The sequence below is a fragment of the Alnus glutinosa genome, chromosome 6 (genome assembly GCF_958979055.1).
Source record: "Alnus glutinosa chromosome 6, dhAlnGlut1.1, whole genome shotgun sequence".
NCBI lineage: Eukaryota > Viridiplantae > Streptophyta > Magnoliopsida > Fagales > Betulaceae > Alnus > Alnus glutinosa.
Window position 1 is genome coordinate 5,619,767 of NC_084891.1, and position 19,661 is coordinate 5,639,427.

Consider the following 19,661-nt stretch of genomic DNA (forward strand, 5'->3'; position numbering starts at 1 on the left):
ATAACTATTGTTCCAACAATCATTTTTTAACTGTAAAAAACTATCGTTTCAACAGTCATATTTTTTAACAGTATTTAACTGCTTTTTCAACAGTCAAAAACTATCATTTCAACAGTACTAAACTTTTAACACCACGGTTCCCTATTAGAAATAAATGAATAGCTCACATAGAATAAATGGTTTATAAAGATACTCATGGGTGTTAAGTCCCACATTGGCTAATTATTAGGTAAAATTGGGCTTTATAAGGAATTCTAGAAAAACTCAAAATTGACTAGTCCTTTTGGGGTAATAGCGCAGATGTGGCTAGAGCTTTTTCCTGGGTCATTATAAATGGTATCAAAGCCACCTAGTAATGCTAGGCCATGCAGTATTGGAGCCTAGGATGACATGGTCCTGAAGAGAACTTTCAGGGGTTTAAGAGGGGAAGTTTTTAACACCCTGATTCCATATTAAGAAATGATGAATAGTTCACATAGAGTGAATGGTTTATAAAGGTACTCATAAGTGTTAAGTTCCACATTACCTAGTTACTAGGTGAAGCTGTGCTTTTTAAAGGATTGTAAGGAAACTCAAAATTGACTAATTCTTTTGGGGTGATAGCGCAGATGGTCTAACGCTTTTCAGTGGGTCGTTACAAAACTTCCTTTGTATATCTATAAAAGAAAAGCTTTCAGCAAATTTGATTTAACACATTTTCTTCTCTTCTTCTTCTCTGTTGTTACAAAATTTCTTGTTTGAAGTAGTGTTCAGAATTTGCAATCTGCACACTACATTCAGACAGTATTATATCCTGAGGACAAAATTGTTGTATTCTCTATTGCAAAACTTATTATATAAGTGGGAGGCAGTATTTGTCCAAGAAACAGATTAATATTCGTCAATCTCATACAATTTTTATTTCGCTTTCATTAATTATGTAGATTCTACATGTTTGTTTTTCTAACACTTAGACAAATATTCTGCATTTATTCAAGGACAAATATTTCCTCCAAACTGGGTTGGATGAACTTCTTCCAACCTAATCTATAAAAATGATATGTGTTCCTTAGCATGTGAGAAGCACAAGTCTTTTTCAATAACACGTGAGACGCACATTCTTTTTTAATAAAATTTCTTCCACCTTTATTTATCCTTACTATTAAAAAACACATGTGATTTTCACATGCTCAATGGGCACATGTCATTTTTATTGATTGAAAATGTAGCACCCCAGATAATATTGGAATATGATAGTCTTAAAATTGAATTTAAGACCAAATAATAATACAATGGTAAATCCAGAAAGAATATATGGACTATAAGAATGTTTATAGAATTAAATGTTCATTAATATTTGAGGTCTTAGATTTCATTTCCGAAATTTGTAAAGAAAATGACTTAAGGTATTATTGAGAGTTACAAAGAATATTAAAAGATAAATAAAAGGATAATAACGAATATTATCTTTTATTACTCATTATACGTAATAAGGTTGTGACTAAGAATTTGAAGATCAATTGGGAAGACACATTCTATGAAAAAATTACCACAAGACCTTTTATGTGTGAAGAACACGTGGTACAAATTTAGAGTTAATTAGGGAATGTTTAGGACTCCAACTTGATCGAATAAACTTAATAGACTTGAAAATTTGGGCAGGTCAAAAGTGGGTCAAATAAACTCCATTTTAGTCAAGTCAAAGGCCAGTATACTCATCTCAGAGTCCTCTATTGCTTTTAAAATTTGGTAGAAATCAGATTTTTGTAAGTTTCCAAAAGTGGCCGTGAACCTTCTACCCTTGGTCTAGACAACATGCATGATTGCCACGTCATCCCCGTGTTAACAAATGATTAGGGCTTTAATCCAACTATATTAGGCATTAATTAAACCAAGATTTAATCATTAATGTTAATACAAACACAAATGCATATAAAATGCAAATTGAAACACAAATACTCATGAAATGTAAATTCAAATGAAATGCAAATGCATGTAGATATTTACCAAAGTAATAATTGCATTCAACCCCTAGTAGCCGGCCAAGAGAGCTTCCTCCAACCCTTGCATTGCAATTTCAACTCCAAATCCTATCCATCCAAAACCTTTATAAATAAGACCCTATGTGTAGTCATTTTCACTCATTACTTAGCATTAGTTTCACTCAAATTCCCTCCCCCACCACACAGCCACAATTGTTTGGCAAAATTTGGAGTTATTTTCATTTGTTCCAACCTTACCTTGAAGTGTCTTGGTGAGTTTCCAACCCCTCATTTCATAAGTTTTGTGATTTAGAAGTTATTATGTTGTTTTAAGCTTAATTTTGTGCCTAAATTAGCGTTTTAAAATTATGTTCAAAAGTAGTGCATTTATTGACCAAACCCCATTATGATTCCCAAATTTTATTGGATATTCCATAAATGCGCTGTTACACGAAATTTCAAAAGGTTTTTAAGCATTAGTTATAAAAGCATCGTTGTTCTGCTGAATTTTATAAAACATATAATAAGAATTATCCATATCTATGACGTTATGCCGTTCATATTTTTTTAAAATATTGTATCCATTATCTATAGTAATGGGGTTACTATGTCCGTTTTTATCCATTATCTATAGTAATGGGGTTACTATGTCCATTTTTATACAAAAACCAATAAGCTCTTAGCATACTAATGTTGAAATAATGCTCAAAATATTTTAGGCATTATCTATATAAATGACGTAGCAATGCCCAAATGGAAATATGTGGTAATGCTATTTTTATATGCCGTTCTAATGCCCAAATGAGATTAGGAAGCTATTGTAAGTAGTTTAAAAGCCAAAAGTGATGAAAGTGTTCAAATAAGCTTTTAGCGATTTTATACTAATTTACTATTACATGTACAAAACTTTGTTGCGGCAATTACTTGTGTGGATATTATTCGAAAGCTGTGAAGTAGTAAGTATAAATTACTTACCGAGAAATGATACTGATTTCCATAATATAATGATTGCATGTTTATTTATCAACTTCATTAAATGTACGTGTATGAATGATGCATATTGTTGTGCCAAAAACTATAATAAGTAAAAGTTGGTAAGTTGTTACTGCCAATGGATTGAGTAGATTGTTGCTCCCTGTGCCAAAAACAATAATAAGTAAAAGTTGGTAAGTTGTTGCTACCAATGTACTAGGTAAGTTGTGGCTACTAGTAATAAAACATGGTGTGGGGGTTGTGGCTCCAATAAATAACCGTTTAAGACGAATAGGAATTTAATGGCCCTAAAAAGAGTGTAGTGGTGAAAAAAGGGATAAGAATTTGCATTCAAAAACTATCATTTCATCTCATTATTGTTTTATTACTTAAGACATATATGTATGTGTTTCATTGTTATGGGCTATGGAATGCATATATACGTGTATGGTTGAAGTTATAAAATTTATTAACTCTTCATATGTTTATTCTATCAGTTGCGCTAATGCTTTCTGATTGAAAATCTCTTTGCTGGCATTATAATCACATAAAGATCGTATTTTCTTAATAAGATACCTAATGAAATTAAGACCCTTTATATTATTGAAACAATTGACTTGCTTAACTCCATATGTTATTATGGTAATGTCCACAATCTCATAGATAGAGGTGCAAGTATGGAGGAGGAAGATCAAGTCAGCCAGGATTCATACGCTGATCCTAATATCTATGGGTGAGGATATAAGTTGCATTTTTATAAAAGACTGCTATTTCTAGTTTGTCTTTTGCTCTATATCTATTTTTCCTTAGTAGGTAGTTGTTTGCTATGTTGTGTGTGAACGCTTTACTTGTATTTGTTGTTGTGTCGCCTGTGACTCTTATGTGTAATTAATGCTCTAGTGTGTATTTATTTTGTAAGAACACCATTTTTATATTTATTTAATTGAGGTTTATACGGTAGCTTTGCAGTATGATGTGAGAGTTGTCGATTGTTTTAAAGAATATATATATATATATATATATATATATATATATATATATATATATATTCTGCTGCAAGATTTTATTATCTCTGATGTAGTAATGTCACGTGGTTGATCAGATATCACCACTTACACATTTTGGTAAAAAGCAGGGCGTTATAGAAAACTATCATTTTTTCAACGACACTTTTAACTATGAATTCTGATATTACTTCTTTGAAGGTGATGCCAAAAGGCCATTCCAAAATGGATCGTTTTGATGGCAACAACTATGAACACTGGAAGGAGAAAGTGGAGTTTCTGCTTACAACCTTGAAGGTTTGTTATGTGCTCGACACCCCAAATCATGTCATGCCTACTGAAAGAGCCACTGATTAACAAATTGATGTAAAGTTCAAACGGGAGGAAGACAACTACACATTGCATGGGAATATCCTAAACACCCTCACTGATCCTCTATTCGACATGTATGCACCAAAGAAGTGTGCAGAGGAGATCTGGGAGGCACTGGAAACAAATACAAAACTGAGGATTCTGTAAATAAAAGCTATTTGGTGAGTAATTGTTTTGATTTCAAATGATGTACAATAAGACTATTGAAAAAATAATTTATTAACTTCTAATTTAAACCAAGTGTGTGTTTGTGTGCAAACAAATATCTTAAATTGCGAAATTTAAATGAGACAAGATATTTGTTACGAAGCGGAAACTCTATGAAGAGAAAAAACCACTTCGGGGCAGCCAAACCCAGGAAATCCACTATCCAAAACCAAAGCTAGTTACAAGACACTCGTACTCACATAACCCTATGCAGTAGTCATACCTTTAATTCTGACGTGTAACCCAACACGAACGCTTCCCAACCAGATCTTCCACCTGAAGGGGTTTTTGATGGTTTCTTTTACCCTAGGGCCGACCCCTAAGATAGACTTCACACGAACACTTGAGCACACACCGGCAACGGCTTGAGAGCTAGCGGATCTTCGATTCTCCCTAAACACCCTCTCAAAGCACTATGGAATTCACTGTCGAATTCTTTACAAAACACAGACCTAGAGCCCCCTATTTATAGGCTTCAAGAGACCTCAAAAACTGCTGAGATTCGGACTCTATCTGTAGAGCGTCCAGGCGGAAATTTGCCATGTCCGGACGGATTTCTGTGATATCCTCCAGAAATAGCGCAATTCTATCCTTATCAAGTTTGCGTCCGGACGGTCTTCGCTAAAATCCATTCTGCATTCAAACGGAAATCTGGAGTTATTTGAACTACTGGATATCGTCCGAACGTGTTGCCGAGTCGTCCAGACGGCCTGCAAATACTGGACATCGTCCAAACGTGTTGCCGAGTCGTCCGAACGGATTGCAGAGACTTCCCAAACAGTGTCGATTTCTGAAAACAGACTCCTTGTTGAATACTGATTGACCGAGCGTTCGGACGGTATTGCTCTGACGTCCGGACGTCTTCAATGTTTATCTGTAAGACACTGCAGGGCGTCCGGACGCCTTCAAAGGCTCGTCTGGACGGTTGCACAGGAACCGGCTGATTTGACTTGTTTTTTGCAATGGACTCTTCATGTATATCTTCTAGAAGCTTGTGAACAGTAAATGTCTGAATATATGAAGATTTTGATTTGAAAATCGACTGTCCAGTTAAAACGCAACCATTACATAAAATGTTTTTTTTTTAACCAGAATGTAGCCAATAAAAATACTAACAACTATTCTAAATCGGGTTCATGAGATTCAAATTATTGTCCAACAATTGAATTCTTAGGGCATTCACATTGATGAAAAACTTCAAGTGGGTGCTATTATTGCCAAACTCCCACCGACCTGGAAAGACTACCGTTAGTTAATGAAGAGTAAAGGTGATGATCTGACTCTCGAAGATCTTCAGAGACAACTTCGAATTGAAGAAGAGTGAAGGCTTTGAGACAAACTAAAAGAAAATGCTGAAATGACAAAAATCTGCCAATGTTATTGAAATAGACAACAAAAAAGAAAAAAAGAAAAAAGCCCAAATATGAAGTTGTTGGTCCTAGCAAAAATGGTCCCAAGAAAAAGAGCAACTTCATGAAAAAAGGGATTTGTCATTATTGTGAGAAGCTTGGGCACTTCATCAAGGACTACAGAGTTCTGAAGAAGAAAACCTTGTTATCATTGTTTATGAAGTGAACATGTAGTCAATGCTTCTCGTTGGTGGGTCGACACTGGTGCAACTCGTCACATCTGTAGATATAAGAATCTCTTCAAGATGTATGAGAAAGTTGGTGACGAGATTGAACTCTGCATTGGAAAATCAACTACCACCAAAGTAGTTGGGAAAGGTACTGTGGAGTTGAAGTTTACTTCTGGCGAACTAATTGATGTATTTAATGCACTAGAAAATCGAAAGAATCTGGTTTCTAGCTGTCTTTTGTCCAAACATGGCTATAAGCTTGTATTTGGGTCTGACAAATTTGTCTTGATAAAAAATGACATGTTTGTGGGCAAGGGCTACGATGAGAATGGAATGTTTAAACTTAATCTAATAAAGGAGAATGCTTCTTTTTATATTGTTGACTCTTTTTCATTATGACATGCTAGATTAGGTCATGTGAATTATGATTATGTTAATCGTATGGTTAAATTAGGCTTGCTGCCTTCTAATTTGTATGATGTTAGAAACAAATGTGAAAGTTGTGTTAAAACAAACTTAACTAGAAAACCATTTCCTAGTATTTCAAGGTGTTAGACGCATTTTGTTGGATGGCAGGCGTCACATCGTGAAAATCAGATGCAATGTTTTGGTTTTTTTTTTTTTTTGGATGGCAGGTGTCACGCCGGTCCGGTCCTTGGTGGCGAGCATTTGGTCCCTTTGATCGGTTCTGGAGTCCTTGTATTTGGCGTCGATTTGGAGGAAGGTTTGGGCGTACTTGGCGGCAGACTCAAAGTCCTCAGTCTCCAGGGACTTCCTAACGCCGTCAATGTAGTTGGAGCAATCGACAATGGCATTGATGCGAAGGAGGGCAGAGTTGACGCGGGATTGCACAAGGTCGATCTTGTGGACCTTGCAGCTGACCTGGTCGGCCAAGTCACAGGTGGACGACACTTTGCCCACCATGTGTTGCTAGTCCGCGGCCACGATGTCGAGGACCTCGGTGGACTTTTGGAGGTGGATGAGCTACTTGTCGAGGTTGGAGCATTGTGAGAGGAGGTTGTCCAGGTCCAGGTCTGAATCATGGCCCCCACGTCCATCAGGCTCCGAATGCTCTCTAGTGCCTCCACCAACCCGAAATCCATCGACATCGAGGAGTTCGTTCCGTCGTTGTCGTCCGATTCCACCACGGTTACGGTCAATCCATTCGGCGCTGACCCCATTTCCTTGAGATCTCTCTCTCTCTCTCTCTCTCTCTCTCTCTTCTTAGGAGACCACCACAACTCTTGCTATTCGGTCAGAGCCCTCGAATAAAAACCGTATAATAAGAAATGGCTGAAACACCAAAAGAAAAAAAGATTAAAAAAAAAAATCCGTATTTTTCTTGGATTAAAAAATGTAATTTTCATAACTTCAATCATTTTATACAACTTTTTATACCTCCAATCATTTCCTACCATGGTTATCCGTGAAAAAATACTCTCATACAGCTATCACCCAAACATGATTTCAAATACAGTTTAAATTCTATCAATCATCCAAACATCTTTTTTGTCTCGAAATTTGCACACTAAATAATAGTTGAATTCTGATTTCAAAAAATCGAATACCCAAACATACTAACTCATTAAGAAGTGATAGGGGGAGAAAATTTTAATAATGACTTTGATTGTTTTGCGAGGATAATGGTATTATACATAAACGAACAACACCTTATGCACTACGGCAGAATGATGTTGAAGAAAGAAAAAAAAAAAAAAAAAAAAAAAAATAGAACACTCATGTATATGGTTAATGCAATGCTTGACCATTCTGGTTTGCCTAAAACACTTTGGGGTGAAGCAATTTTTTCTGCAATTCACATATTAAATATAGTGCCTTCTAAAAGAAATTATATGTCCCCCTATGAGTTATGGTTTAAACATAAACCCAACTTAAGTTATTTTAACTTGTGGGGGTGACTAACTTATGTCAAGTTGCCTGATCTTAAAAGATCTAAATTATGACTAAGAATTTCTAAATGTGTTTTTGTCTTATGCTTCACATAGTAAAGATTATCTCTTTCTTAAAATTGATTCTAAGGTAATTATTGCATCAAGGGATGCAGAATTTTTTGAATCCAATACTATTAAAAATGCTTTAAGTTTTCTGAAGCAAGTACTTGAAATCCAAAAGAATTAAAAAAAAAAAAAAAAAAAAAAAAAAAAAAAAAAATTGCTTCAGATTTTTTGACATACTTTATAAAAGGTAACTCTCAAGTGATTATGAATAAAATTAGTGTGTGTGGCAACTTGGAAAATGAACCTTCTAACATTGAAGAAGCTATGAAATCTAGGGATGCCACATTTTGGATGGAAGCTATTGATGATGAAATGGAGTCCATTATATTTAATAACAGATGGATTCTTATAGATTTACCTTCTGGTTCTAAACCTATAGGATGTAAATAGATCTTTAAGAAAAAAAGAAAATGAAACCTGATGGATCTATCGACATGTATAAGGCTAGATTAATAGCCAAGGGTTTAGACATTCTAAGGGCATTGATTATTTTGATACATATGCCCATGTGGCTAGGATTTCATCAATTAGAACTTTGATATCTTTGGCTTCCATATATAACCTTGAAATCCACCAAATGGGTGTAAAAACAACATTCTTAAATAGTTATTTGGATGAAGATGTATATATGGGACAACTAAAAGGTCCATTATTCCAAGATAAGAAAACAAAGTTCATAAATTAGTTAAATATTTATATGATTTAAAACAAGCTCCATAAGAGTCGCATGAAAGATTTGATAAAGTAGTTATTTCTAATGGTTTTCATTTGAATTAAGATGATAAATATAGTTATTTTAAAATGTTTGACAATAAATGTATGTAGATGACATGCTAATTTTTAATGATTTTCATTTGTATGTAGATGACATGCTAATTTTTAATAATAATAGTTATTGTATTAAAGACATAAAAGATTTTCTGTAATCACATTTTTTATATGGAAAATATGGGTGTAGTTAATGTCATACTTGGTTTTAAATTACATAGAATAGGAAATGCATGTGCCATATCTCAAACTCATTATATTGATAAAAATTGATGCGTATCACAACTAAAATATTCTAGTGTCATTTGAAGTCTAATGTATGCACACGTCCAAAAATTGCATTTGTCGTGGGCAATTTGAGTAGAAACACAAGTTGCCAAGGTATTGAACATTAGAATGCAATTTATATATTTTTGGGTTAGTTGAAAGGAACTAGATCCTATGTTCTACGCTATGGAGATATCCCCCAGTGATTGAAGGATATAGTAATGCAAATTTGAATTTTGTGGATGATGGATCTAAATCCATAAGTGGATGGGTTTTTACCCTTGATGGTGCACCTATCTCTTGAGGATCCAAGAAACAAACTTGTATAACTCACTCAACTATGGAGTCAGAGTTAGTTGTTGTAGGAGCTACTGGGATTTGGAAATTGAAAGAAGCTAAATGGTTGAAAAACCTTTTGATTGACTAGTCTGTCCCATGCTTCCATTTTCCTTACATTATGATAGCCAAGCCACATTGCCAAGAGTATATAGTAAGTCTTATCATAGAAAATCAGGACATATTAGTCTTAGACATAACATCGTGAGATAATTGTTGGAAGAATACATTATCACAGTAGACTATGTAAAGTCATACATACACACACACATATATATATATAAAAGGACTATGTAAAGTCATGCACAAACTTAGCAGATCCTTTTACAAAAGGCCTATGTAAGAATCTAATTCATAAAACCTCACTTGAGATGGGTCTAAAACCAATTGAATAGATTTCTACAAGATGGCAACCACCTAAACTTGGATAACAAATTCTAAGTTCAATGGGAAGAACAAATTTTTGATGGTGATGATAGTAGCACTAAATTAGACCATCGAGAGGAATAATTACAGTTTAGTGCTAGTCCAATAGTAAAAAGGAAAGGTTGATCAGTAAAACTCTTAATGAGTTCGCATAAAAAGTGTGTTTAATCTACATGAACACCTAGAAGAACTCTACCTATGGGAGTGTAAAGTCAGGACGCTTTTGTCGGGGCTTGGTAAGCCACTTAGTGCACTCATGAAGTCGGTATAGCGCGTATGGCCTTTAATGCGCGGATGTAAATACCAATAGAAATTTTAATATGTTGATGCGTTAATTCTCCGGTTTTATCACTAACTAGGATAGTTCAAAGACATTGAGTCTACTATCACACTGATAAAGCTTCGAGGGTTGTACACTGAGTGAAAGTTCAAACCTTAAAGGTACTTTCATTTATGTATCAACATTTTGGTGTAATAACAAATTTTTTATGAAAATTGTTTTTAATTGAAAACTTTATTTTCTTGAAATAATTAGAAATTATTGAAAATTGTTTCATGAAAATTAAAGTTTCCCCTCCAATTTCAAAATTTCAAGTTTCCTTTTCTTTTTCATTTTTTTTCCTTTTTTTTTTTTTTTTTTTTTTTTTTTTTTTTTTTTATGTCTTACACTTTGTCCCACATTAAAAAGCTATGAGATTTATTTGTGCTCTATAAGGGATTACTTTACTCTTATTCTAGAATTGCCATTAGATAAACACGCGTAGTGGTGTCACCTAGTGCGAAGCATTGGCTGCTCGCACACGCACACTTTGCATAGTTGCATTGACGCTTTAGACGCACTTAGAACGTACACATTGTCGCACACTCGAACAAGCCACATGCTTATTATTTTTGTTTGCATTTTTCTGATGTGTGCAACTGCTATTCTAACATGCATTTTTTTTTTATTCGAATTTTTACATAAAGAACTGTTTTTCCAACAATAATTTTTTAATTTGTAAAAAACAATCGTTGTTTCAACAGTCATATTTTTTAACAGTATTTAAGAGATTTTTCAATAGTCATAATATTAACGGTAAGAAACTGTCATTTCAATAGTGATAAACTGCAAATTTGATTTAACACATTTTCTTCTTTTCTTCTTCTCTACTATTACAAAATTTTTTGTTTAAAGTAGTGTTTAGAATTTGCATGTTCAGACAATAATGTATCTTTAGGACAAAATTGTTATATTTCCTATTGCAAAGCTTATTGTATACGTGGGATGTAATATTTGTTTAAGAGATATATTCATATTTGCCTTACTGTTTAAGAGTTCAGTTATTTCCATACAGTTTTTATTTTACTTTCACTAATTCTGTAGTTCCCACATCTTTATTTTTCTAACATGAATGCATTGATTTCTTGTAATAGCACAAATTTCTTTTCTTTAATTTTATTTAATGGTGATCTTAAAAATTGGTTAACATGCCAACGACCAATTATGGTCTCTCATTTTGACATAAAGAGTGGATTTCATTATCACTTTTGGGATCGATTCATCTATGTCCAAACTTAAGTCAATGGAAGACCTTCTAATGTACTTAGTATAGTGCATTCATTTTTTGTTATATTACAAAATTGATTATTATTGTAAAATTATTTTTAATATCCCATAATAAACATTCTCTTATTTGAAATAAATGATGTATTTCATTGTGAATTTCATGTGTAGCATGTATTATTATATGATAGCAAAAAATATTACTTAAAGAGTATTGAATAATTATAAGCCATAGTTGATTTCTTATCCTTAATAAAATTGTTAAAAATTATTTCATGAAAATTTACGTTTTCCTCCAATTTCAAAATTTCAACTTTCCCTCTATTTTTTGTTTTACATTTCGTCCCACATTGAAAAGCTTTATAAATTTATGTGTGCTTTATAAGGGTTTATCTTACTCTTATTATAAAATGGATTTTGGGTATACACATGCTAGCATGTCACCTTTGCACTGGCCACTCGCATGCACATATTTTTCATTCGAATATTTTCATAAATAACTATGTTTTCAACCGTCATTTTTTAATTGTAACAAAAATGTTGTTTCAACAATCATATTTTTAAAAAGTATTCAAATGCTTTTTCAACAATCAGAAACTGTCATTTCGCCTTACTATCCAAGAGTTGAGTGATTTCCATACAATTTTTATTTTGCTTTCATTAATTTTTTTAGTTCTCACGTCTTTATTTTTCTAACAAAATCTAGGGTTGTATTGAATAAAGTAGTTCTACTACTTGCATTACCATAGTTAGAGTTATACAACAGATTCCCTGAAAGTTATTGTTTGATAGAAAATCTCGGAGCCCAAAGTGCTCGAACATATTGACTCAGCACCCAAGTTGTTCGGAACCTGTTCGGGCACTTCAAGACTTGATATTAGGATTCTCTCAAATTATCTGTCCAAATTTGAAAGAATTAAGGCAGATAATTGTGAGAGTCCGCTTATGGGACCCGATTTTTATTTGGTCAGATAGGTCCTATAAGCGATCTCTCAAAATTACCTGTATAAATTCTCTCAAATTTAAACCAATAATTTGAGAAGAATGTGATCCCAGGATCCTCACATGTGAGAGCATACATACATTTTGGGAAAGGGAGGTCACGTACTCACACACGAGTTCCTGGAGCGTGTAAAAAAATGCGAGTGGGACTGTGGGAGAGCGAAATCGTAATATTAATCAACTAAAAAATAATGCAAATTTAGAGAGTATTTAATGGATCTTCTTTATGCCCATTTCCTCCAAAACCCTGCGCAGAGAGGCTGAGAAGAAAGGGCCTTGAGAAAGAGAATAAATCCTTTCCTTAACATTCACTCCTCCATTTACACCTTCTCTCTCTCTCTCTCCCTGGTAAATTTACTCTTCCTCAGGTTTTCTGTCTCCACCTCTCACTTCTCATAAAAACTCTGTTCCTTTCTCTGCTTTATATGCATTTAAATAGCCTCAGTCCCCAGGCATACACCCCTGATTCGCGTCTCATTGACTCTTTCCCTCAAAGTCCTTGGACTCCCTTCGTTTCGTTTCCCTCACCAGTGTCACCACACTCTCTTTAATTTTCCCTCCTTATACACGCAAGCTTTCCTCAGCAGAAACCTAAAGGGAAAAGAAAAAACAGAGCTTTACAGAGTCAAGAAACAGGGGAAGTTAAAAAAAGGAAAGAAACAGAGCATTCTTTTTTCTTTTAACTTTTTTCTTGGGATTTTCCTACATGGGTTCTTGCAAAGAGAAAAAGGAAGAACCAGCGAAGTGTGTCTGGGTTAATGGGCCTATTATTGTAGGTGCTGGACCATCCGGTCTAGCAGCCTCTGCTTGCCTCTCTGAACATGGCGTACCTTCTGTGATTCTTGAGAGAAGCAACTGCATAGCTTCTCTATGGCAACACAAAACCTACGACCGTCTCAAACTTCACCTTCCCAAGCAATTCTGCGCCCTTCCATTACTAGGCTTCCCAGAAAATTTCCCGAAATACCCAACAAAAGACCAGTTTATTTCGTACATGGAGGCTTATGCTTCGCACTTCTCAATCCATCCCCAGTTCAACCAGGCCGTCCAGAGCGCTGAGTTCGATTCCAGCTGTGGGTTTTGGAGGGTTCGGACGCAGGACTTGGAGTACATTTCCCAGTGGTTTATAGTCGCCACCGGCGAGAATGCCGAGCCGGTGATACCGGAGATTGTTGGGATGGAGCGTTTCCATGGCCATGTTGTTCATACTAGCGCCTATAAGTCTGGTTCGGATTTCGCAAACCAGAAGGTTTTGGTCGTTGGCTGTGGAAATTCTGGCATGGAAGTTAGCTTGGATCTTTGTAGGCACAATGCTGTTCCTCATATGGTTGTTAGAAACACTGTAAGTTTCTTTAATCCTTTACAGATTTCTTTTTTTTTTTTGTCTTCGATCTTTCTATTTTACAAACATTCATAATATTTCTGATGAACACTAAACGTACAGGTGCATGTTCTTCCAAGAGAAATGTTTGGCTGCTCAACATTTGGAATAGTAGCGGCACTTCTCAAATGGTTTCCTTTAAGGCTAGTCGACAAGCTCCTGCTGCTAGTCTCTAATCTCACCGTCGGGAACACAGACCAACTAGGCCTCCGACGGCCGAAAACCGGTCCAATTGAGCTCAAAAACGTCACCGGGAAGACCCCTGTCCTTGATGTTGGAGGACTATCTCAAATAAAATCCGGTAAAATAAAGGTAAACATTCGTCCTAACTAAATGCTATTTATTAGACTGTACACGATTCATATCATCTAACATTACTGTTTTCGATAACTGTCAAGTCATCAGACCGACCGAATGACAACCGTATAACAGTCTCGTTCTCATATATAGATTGAGCTGATTTCGTTAGGGTTTTCAGGTGATGGAAGGAGTGAAGGAGATAACAAGAAATGGAGCAAGATTTATGGATGGACAAGAGAAGGAGTTCGATTCAATAATCTTAGCAACTGGGTACAAAAGCAATGTGCCTACTTGGCTCAAGGTAATACATGAGCTTGCTGCTGCTGCTGCTGCTGCTGCACCTTTTTAGTTTTAGTTCTATCGTATTTGAATCACCTATCACTTTCCTTGGACTCATGCACATAGGGGGCAAAAAACCTACAAATCTCTTCTTTTCTCCATGCAAAAAGGAATAAAATCAGTTTGGGTTGTTTGGGTTATCCTACTTTTTGTATTTATATATATATATATACCTTTTTTCTTTTATTTTGTTTTAAAGATTTTAAAAACATATTTTTAGATTTGCAAAAGGCTAACCTAGTAGAAAGTGCCCTTTTTTTACTCTATTTCTGGTATAGAGAGTATTCACACATTCCTTCTACTTTTTCACTTTTTAGTCGGGTTTCTAAAAAATTTCTTTTAATTTGTCCAAAATATGCAAGTAATTTTCAAAAATTTATTTGAGAAATATAATGCATGCCAAGATCATATCTATTTTAGACATTTATCACAAAATTTATTCTTCCTTAATTGTATTTGTTAAAAAGTGTGTTTTATTCACTTAAAATATTTTTTTAATTATTTTTTATTTTTATGTCATATCATAACTTTTTTTTTTAAAAAAAAAAAAAAAAAAAATTCTTCTTTCTACAATGCATCTACAATAATTATGCCGAAGTTTTTCTGACTCGGTCTATTGGATTGATTTGTTTAAAATATATGTAAAAAAAAAAATAAAAAAATATGCGTTAAGAATTAAAAATAATGGATAATAGTAATTATTACAATTAATGTTTTATTAATTTAATTTTGAACCACAGGGCTGTGATTTCTTCACAAAGGATGGGATGCCGAAAACGCCGTTTCCTAACGGATGGAAAGGAGAGAACGGACTGTATACAGTTGGCTTCACAAGAAGAGGCCTCCTCGGGACGGCCTACGACGCCGTTAAAATTGCTAACGACATTGCTGACCAATGGAGGACGATGAGGGACTGTAGGACTTATCGTAATTCCCATATTATCCTTCTGAAAAATAGTAACAAAATTAAATTGTAGAGAGAGAGATTGGTTAATTTTCGGGGGGTTATTATTATTAGGTTTTTACATGTGACGACTTTTCTTCACTTTGTCAGGACTTGTAAATGCGTCAATTTTGGACTTCTCCTTCTCTGGTCACCATGATGGTTACTTTGTGTAAATGCAATTTAATGATTAGAATGACTTTTTCCTTCCATATTTTTCAATATTTTATGGTTTTCACAAGTATTTTTAATAAAAAATACATACCTCGAGAATCACATATTTTTAAGTAAGAATGATAATGTTGTGTTCCCACGTCGGGCTCATGTCAGATGAAAGAGATAATAGAAAAAGCAGAAGCGAAAAGAGACATATGGGTTACGTCTTGATTGAATTGTATTATCTTAAACTGTATTACAACGTTCTTAATTTATAGAAAGACTAGGCCGTAGTGATGAATAAGTAGACCTAAACTAATTAATAAAAGAGATCGAATATAAAATAGTTAAATGAGAAATATTATTAAGAGAAAATAATTCAACGTAATATGAAATATATATTCTAACACGACTAATTTAATTGAACTGGTCGTACTTCACAATCTAAATTCGTTAATTTTTTGTTGGGGGCCTAACTCGATCTTGATCCATTTTAATTAAATGGGTAAGACGTATCAACTTTAACCTACTAATTTTATGTGAAATTTACTGATAAATATGAGTTTAATAAAGACTGTTTTGTAAGGGAGCTTGAGTATCTCCCAAGTGAGATAATATATTTATGTTAGCTCAACTAACTTCCCTTTTTGTACCAATTTAAGCTGTAATAAGTCTATTTGTGAGGTTAAATGTTCAATGAACCTGCAAAGAAGAAATAGCCAAATTTGACTGGAAACATTAATAGTTAGATAAAACTTCTTTCGGGGAATTTGGTTCCACGTGCCTTTACAGTTCCCTTCTTTAAAGAAGATTTGAAAATTTCATTTCTCTGCACTGCTATTTTCTTGCTCACTGTGCTGTCAGCTTTTTTACCCACCACAACGGCTGCATCAAATCAATGATCTCTTCCATACGGAACATTCAATTTAGGATCCAAAATATTGATATTAGTTCTGAATTTTAACCACAATAAAAATTAAAAATAAAAAATAAAAAATAAAAAATAAAAAGAAATTTCTCCTAATTTTGTTATAATTCAATTTCTACGAGAGATAAATAGCAAAAATAATGTTTGAACTTAGAATTTCTTCTTTTTGATATTATATTAAATCACTATTTATCTTAAAAGCTTAAGCTGATAGGAATGCTTACACTCTTCCTCACTTATATCAATCACAGGCACTTCTCCATCATTTACTTCTCATATAAATTAAATTTTTTACGTGTTGGACTTCATCTATTAGAGAGAGAGAATTGTGAGTCAACGGGTGAGAGAGAGTATAAGAATATAAATTAAACAATTAATTCATCATTTCTTTTAATTTCAAGCTCTTAAGAGAAACAGTGATTTAACACCTTAAAATCACCTTAAGTCCAATTTTTGCTCATCCTTTTATATTAAAGAAAATGCTACACTAATCCTAAAAGAAAAAAATAATGCCATGAAAATATAAAATAAAAAGTGGAATAAAAGAAAAATAAATATAATAAATTTTGCGTGGTTCAATATATGATTTATATTTATAGGATAAAGCCTTAAAAGTTACAAGTGCTCTTATTCTTAATGATTTTAGAATAGAAAACTTATGTTTATAGGAGAACTAAAATAGATAAGCATGGTAATCAAATCAAACTTGATTACAATTGATCTTATAAAAAGTAAGTAATGTACAATATCATTTTAAAATATTTCATTTCAATATGAAAAATATATTATCTAATAGATCATTTATTTCTTAATTTATTCTTTCATTAAGTATTAAAGAAAAAATAAATCATTTAAAAAAAAAAAAGCAAAATTATTAGCATTTAATGTACTCTTTAGTCTTTTGTGCAAGAAAGTCAAATTTAGTCTTTTGATACATTTAACATGTATATATGTCACATCACAAATTTTCTTTTAAAAAAAAACGTATTAATATGAACTTTATGTATACAATAAAATCCATTAATTTTAACTTATGATCATAAAATTAATATTATTATTAATTTTATTTGAAAATGAAGAGGATCCTTATCGTAAGAAGAAGCACCAAATCTACCAAGAACTTTTGTACAACGAAAAAGTGTTTTAAATTATTGTACTTTTTTTTTTTTTTCTTGAAAATATATATAAATACTGTCAAAAGTAATAAATATTCATGACACAATGCCTTTAACATGATATATCTGGAAGAGAGATTTTTAGTTAAAGTTTCATTTAAATTTACGGCATTCAAATATCGAATTAAACTCTGCAGAGATGGTACAATTGTGCATAAATTTTACCAATATTTATCATTATTGTTACAGTCATTATAATTATTTTATTATTTCAATATATTAATTTTTATGAATATTTACATCAAAACAATAAAAACTTAAATGGTAGGATATTCACATATACTGATATACATCCTTTAAATTATATCATTTTAAAAAAATTAAGATTTTTTAATAACTTTTTATTCAAACATAATTTAAATGACCAAAAGACAAAGTTTAAAATTGATATATCAAACTGTATACATGACATCATATTATTTAAATTTTTTAAAAGATGTCTTAATATTGACATCATGTACACCGTTAGATGCACTAATTTTAAATCCTAATAATAAAATGAGTAGTTGAAATACACCCATTTCTTTTTTCTTTTCTTTTCTTTTTTTTTTTTTTTTTTATTTTTTTATTGATACTTGAGTAACCAATTACAACAAGAAATTAAAAATACAAACACAGTAGGGCTTGAGCAACCCAAAAAGTAAACTATGAACAAAAGTACAAGGGGCAATGCTTTCAAATATACGAACCCTTTGACTCGAGGCACGGATGCCACTAAGTCGGAGTCACCAATAAAAATGATTTGACAAGTGTATTGATGATGTGAAATTGGTAAAGGGTACACCCACTTATCTTCATATGATTGTAACATGCATTATTAAAAGTACATGTAAAAATTAAGTTTAAAAAAATTTCTCCAACCTAATTTTTTTTTTTTTAAAAAAAATAAAATAAAATTATCCCACTCTTTCTTTCTTTCTTTTTTTAATATTTCCCTTATTCTCTCCTCATAACTATCAACCATCAAGTGATTCAACTTGATGCTCTGCTGACTCAACGAGTGGTTGTGAGTGGTAACTCTTAAATGACCAGAGCCTTTCCACTGTGATGTACGTGCTAATCTTTTGAACAAAACGACTCCACTTTACCGGAAAAGGATAGAAAACGAATTTAATAGGCGCACGTTTCCAAAGGCTCTTTCCGGTATTTAATCGCGTCATAAATCGTTTATTCAGTTATACGGATGGTTATCTATTTTTCGGGACCGGGTTTCCCTCCTTTATAAACCATTTAAGCTATAACAATACTATATACAATAATATAGTAATAGAATAGTAATTTGGCATAAATCATTACTCTGTAAGCTCTACACTATTTATGTACTTGACTCGAATAAAATATGAATAATGCTACATTTTATATTTATTTATTAAATTTATGTTAAATTGATTTGACGTTGACATGTTCATTTTAACCGATGTGACATTAATATAACATTATATAAATATGAATCATGCGGGCCGACTATTTTTATTTTATTTTTAATAAATAAGAAGATAAAAAAAAGAAAACTATAGGATAGATCATTCCTACAATCATCAAGAGGAAGATTGAATAAGGAAATAGTCTAGTGGATGATGGTGTTCAGCCCGTACCTCGTTCATGTTATTACTCAAATTTCTTCTACTTTGCAGCTTCATCTTTCAGCCTGGAGGGATGGTGCCCGGCCTTCTCTTTGGTTTTTCCCTCTGTAAGGCAATTTGAAGGGTAATTTTGATGTTACTGTCCGAGTCTTTTCTTTGTTGCAGCTGCGATTATTAGTAATGCTTCAGGGAATATTATTATGCATGGTAGCTACTCACAAACTGATATCCTTTGATGTTCTTACTGGCAAAGATTTTGTTGTTCTTCTGACTACTCAATCGTCTGGTTGCCTCTTCTAATTATGAAAGTTTTATTCTCGAGGGTGATGCTCTTTTGGTGGTATTAGCCATGAACTGCCCCACCCTTTTTATTTATTTTTTATTTTTTGGTCTTTTGCTAA

At 33.1% G+C, this 19,661-nt stretch overlaps 1 protein-coding gene across 1 annotated transcript; it reads left to right on the top strand.

The window, feature by feature from the left end:
• Positions 1–12,721: 12,721 nt before the first annotated feature.
• LOC133871378 (probable indole-3-pyruvate monooxygenase YUCCA4) lies at positions 12,722–15,582 on the top strand. The gene is made up of 4 exons (XM_062308822.1): positions 12,722–13,797; positions 13,900–14,148; positions 14,315–14,437; positions 15,216–15,582. Exons 1-4 carry the CDS (start codon positions 13,162–13,164, stop codon positions 15,450–15,452), a joined length of 1,245 nt encoding a protein of 414 aa, XP_062164806.1. The 5' UTR covers positions 12,722–13,161; the 3' UTR covers positions 15,453–15,582.
• The last annotated feature ends 4,079 nt before the right edge of the window (positions 15,583–19,661 follow it).

Coding starts and splice junctions, on each gene's coding strand:
- LOC133871378 (XM_062308822.1), top strand. CDS start 13,162: ATGGGTTCTTGCAAAGAGAAAAAGGAAGAACCAGCGAAGTGTGTCTGG. Junction 13,798..13,899: donor ATATGGTTGTTAGAAACACT/GTAAGTTTCTTT, acceptor CTAAACGTACAG/GTGCATGTTCTTCCAAGAGA. Junction 14,149..14,314: donor TAAAATCCGGTAAAATAAAG/GTAAACATTCGT, acceptor TAGGGTTTTCAG/GTGATGGAAGGAGTGAAGGA.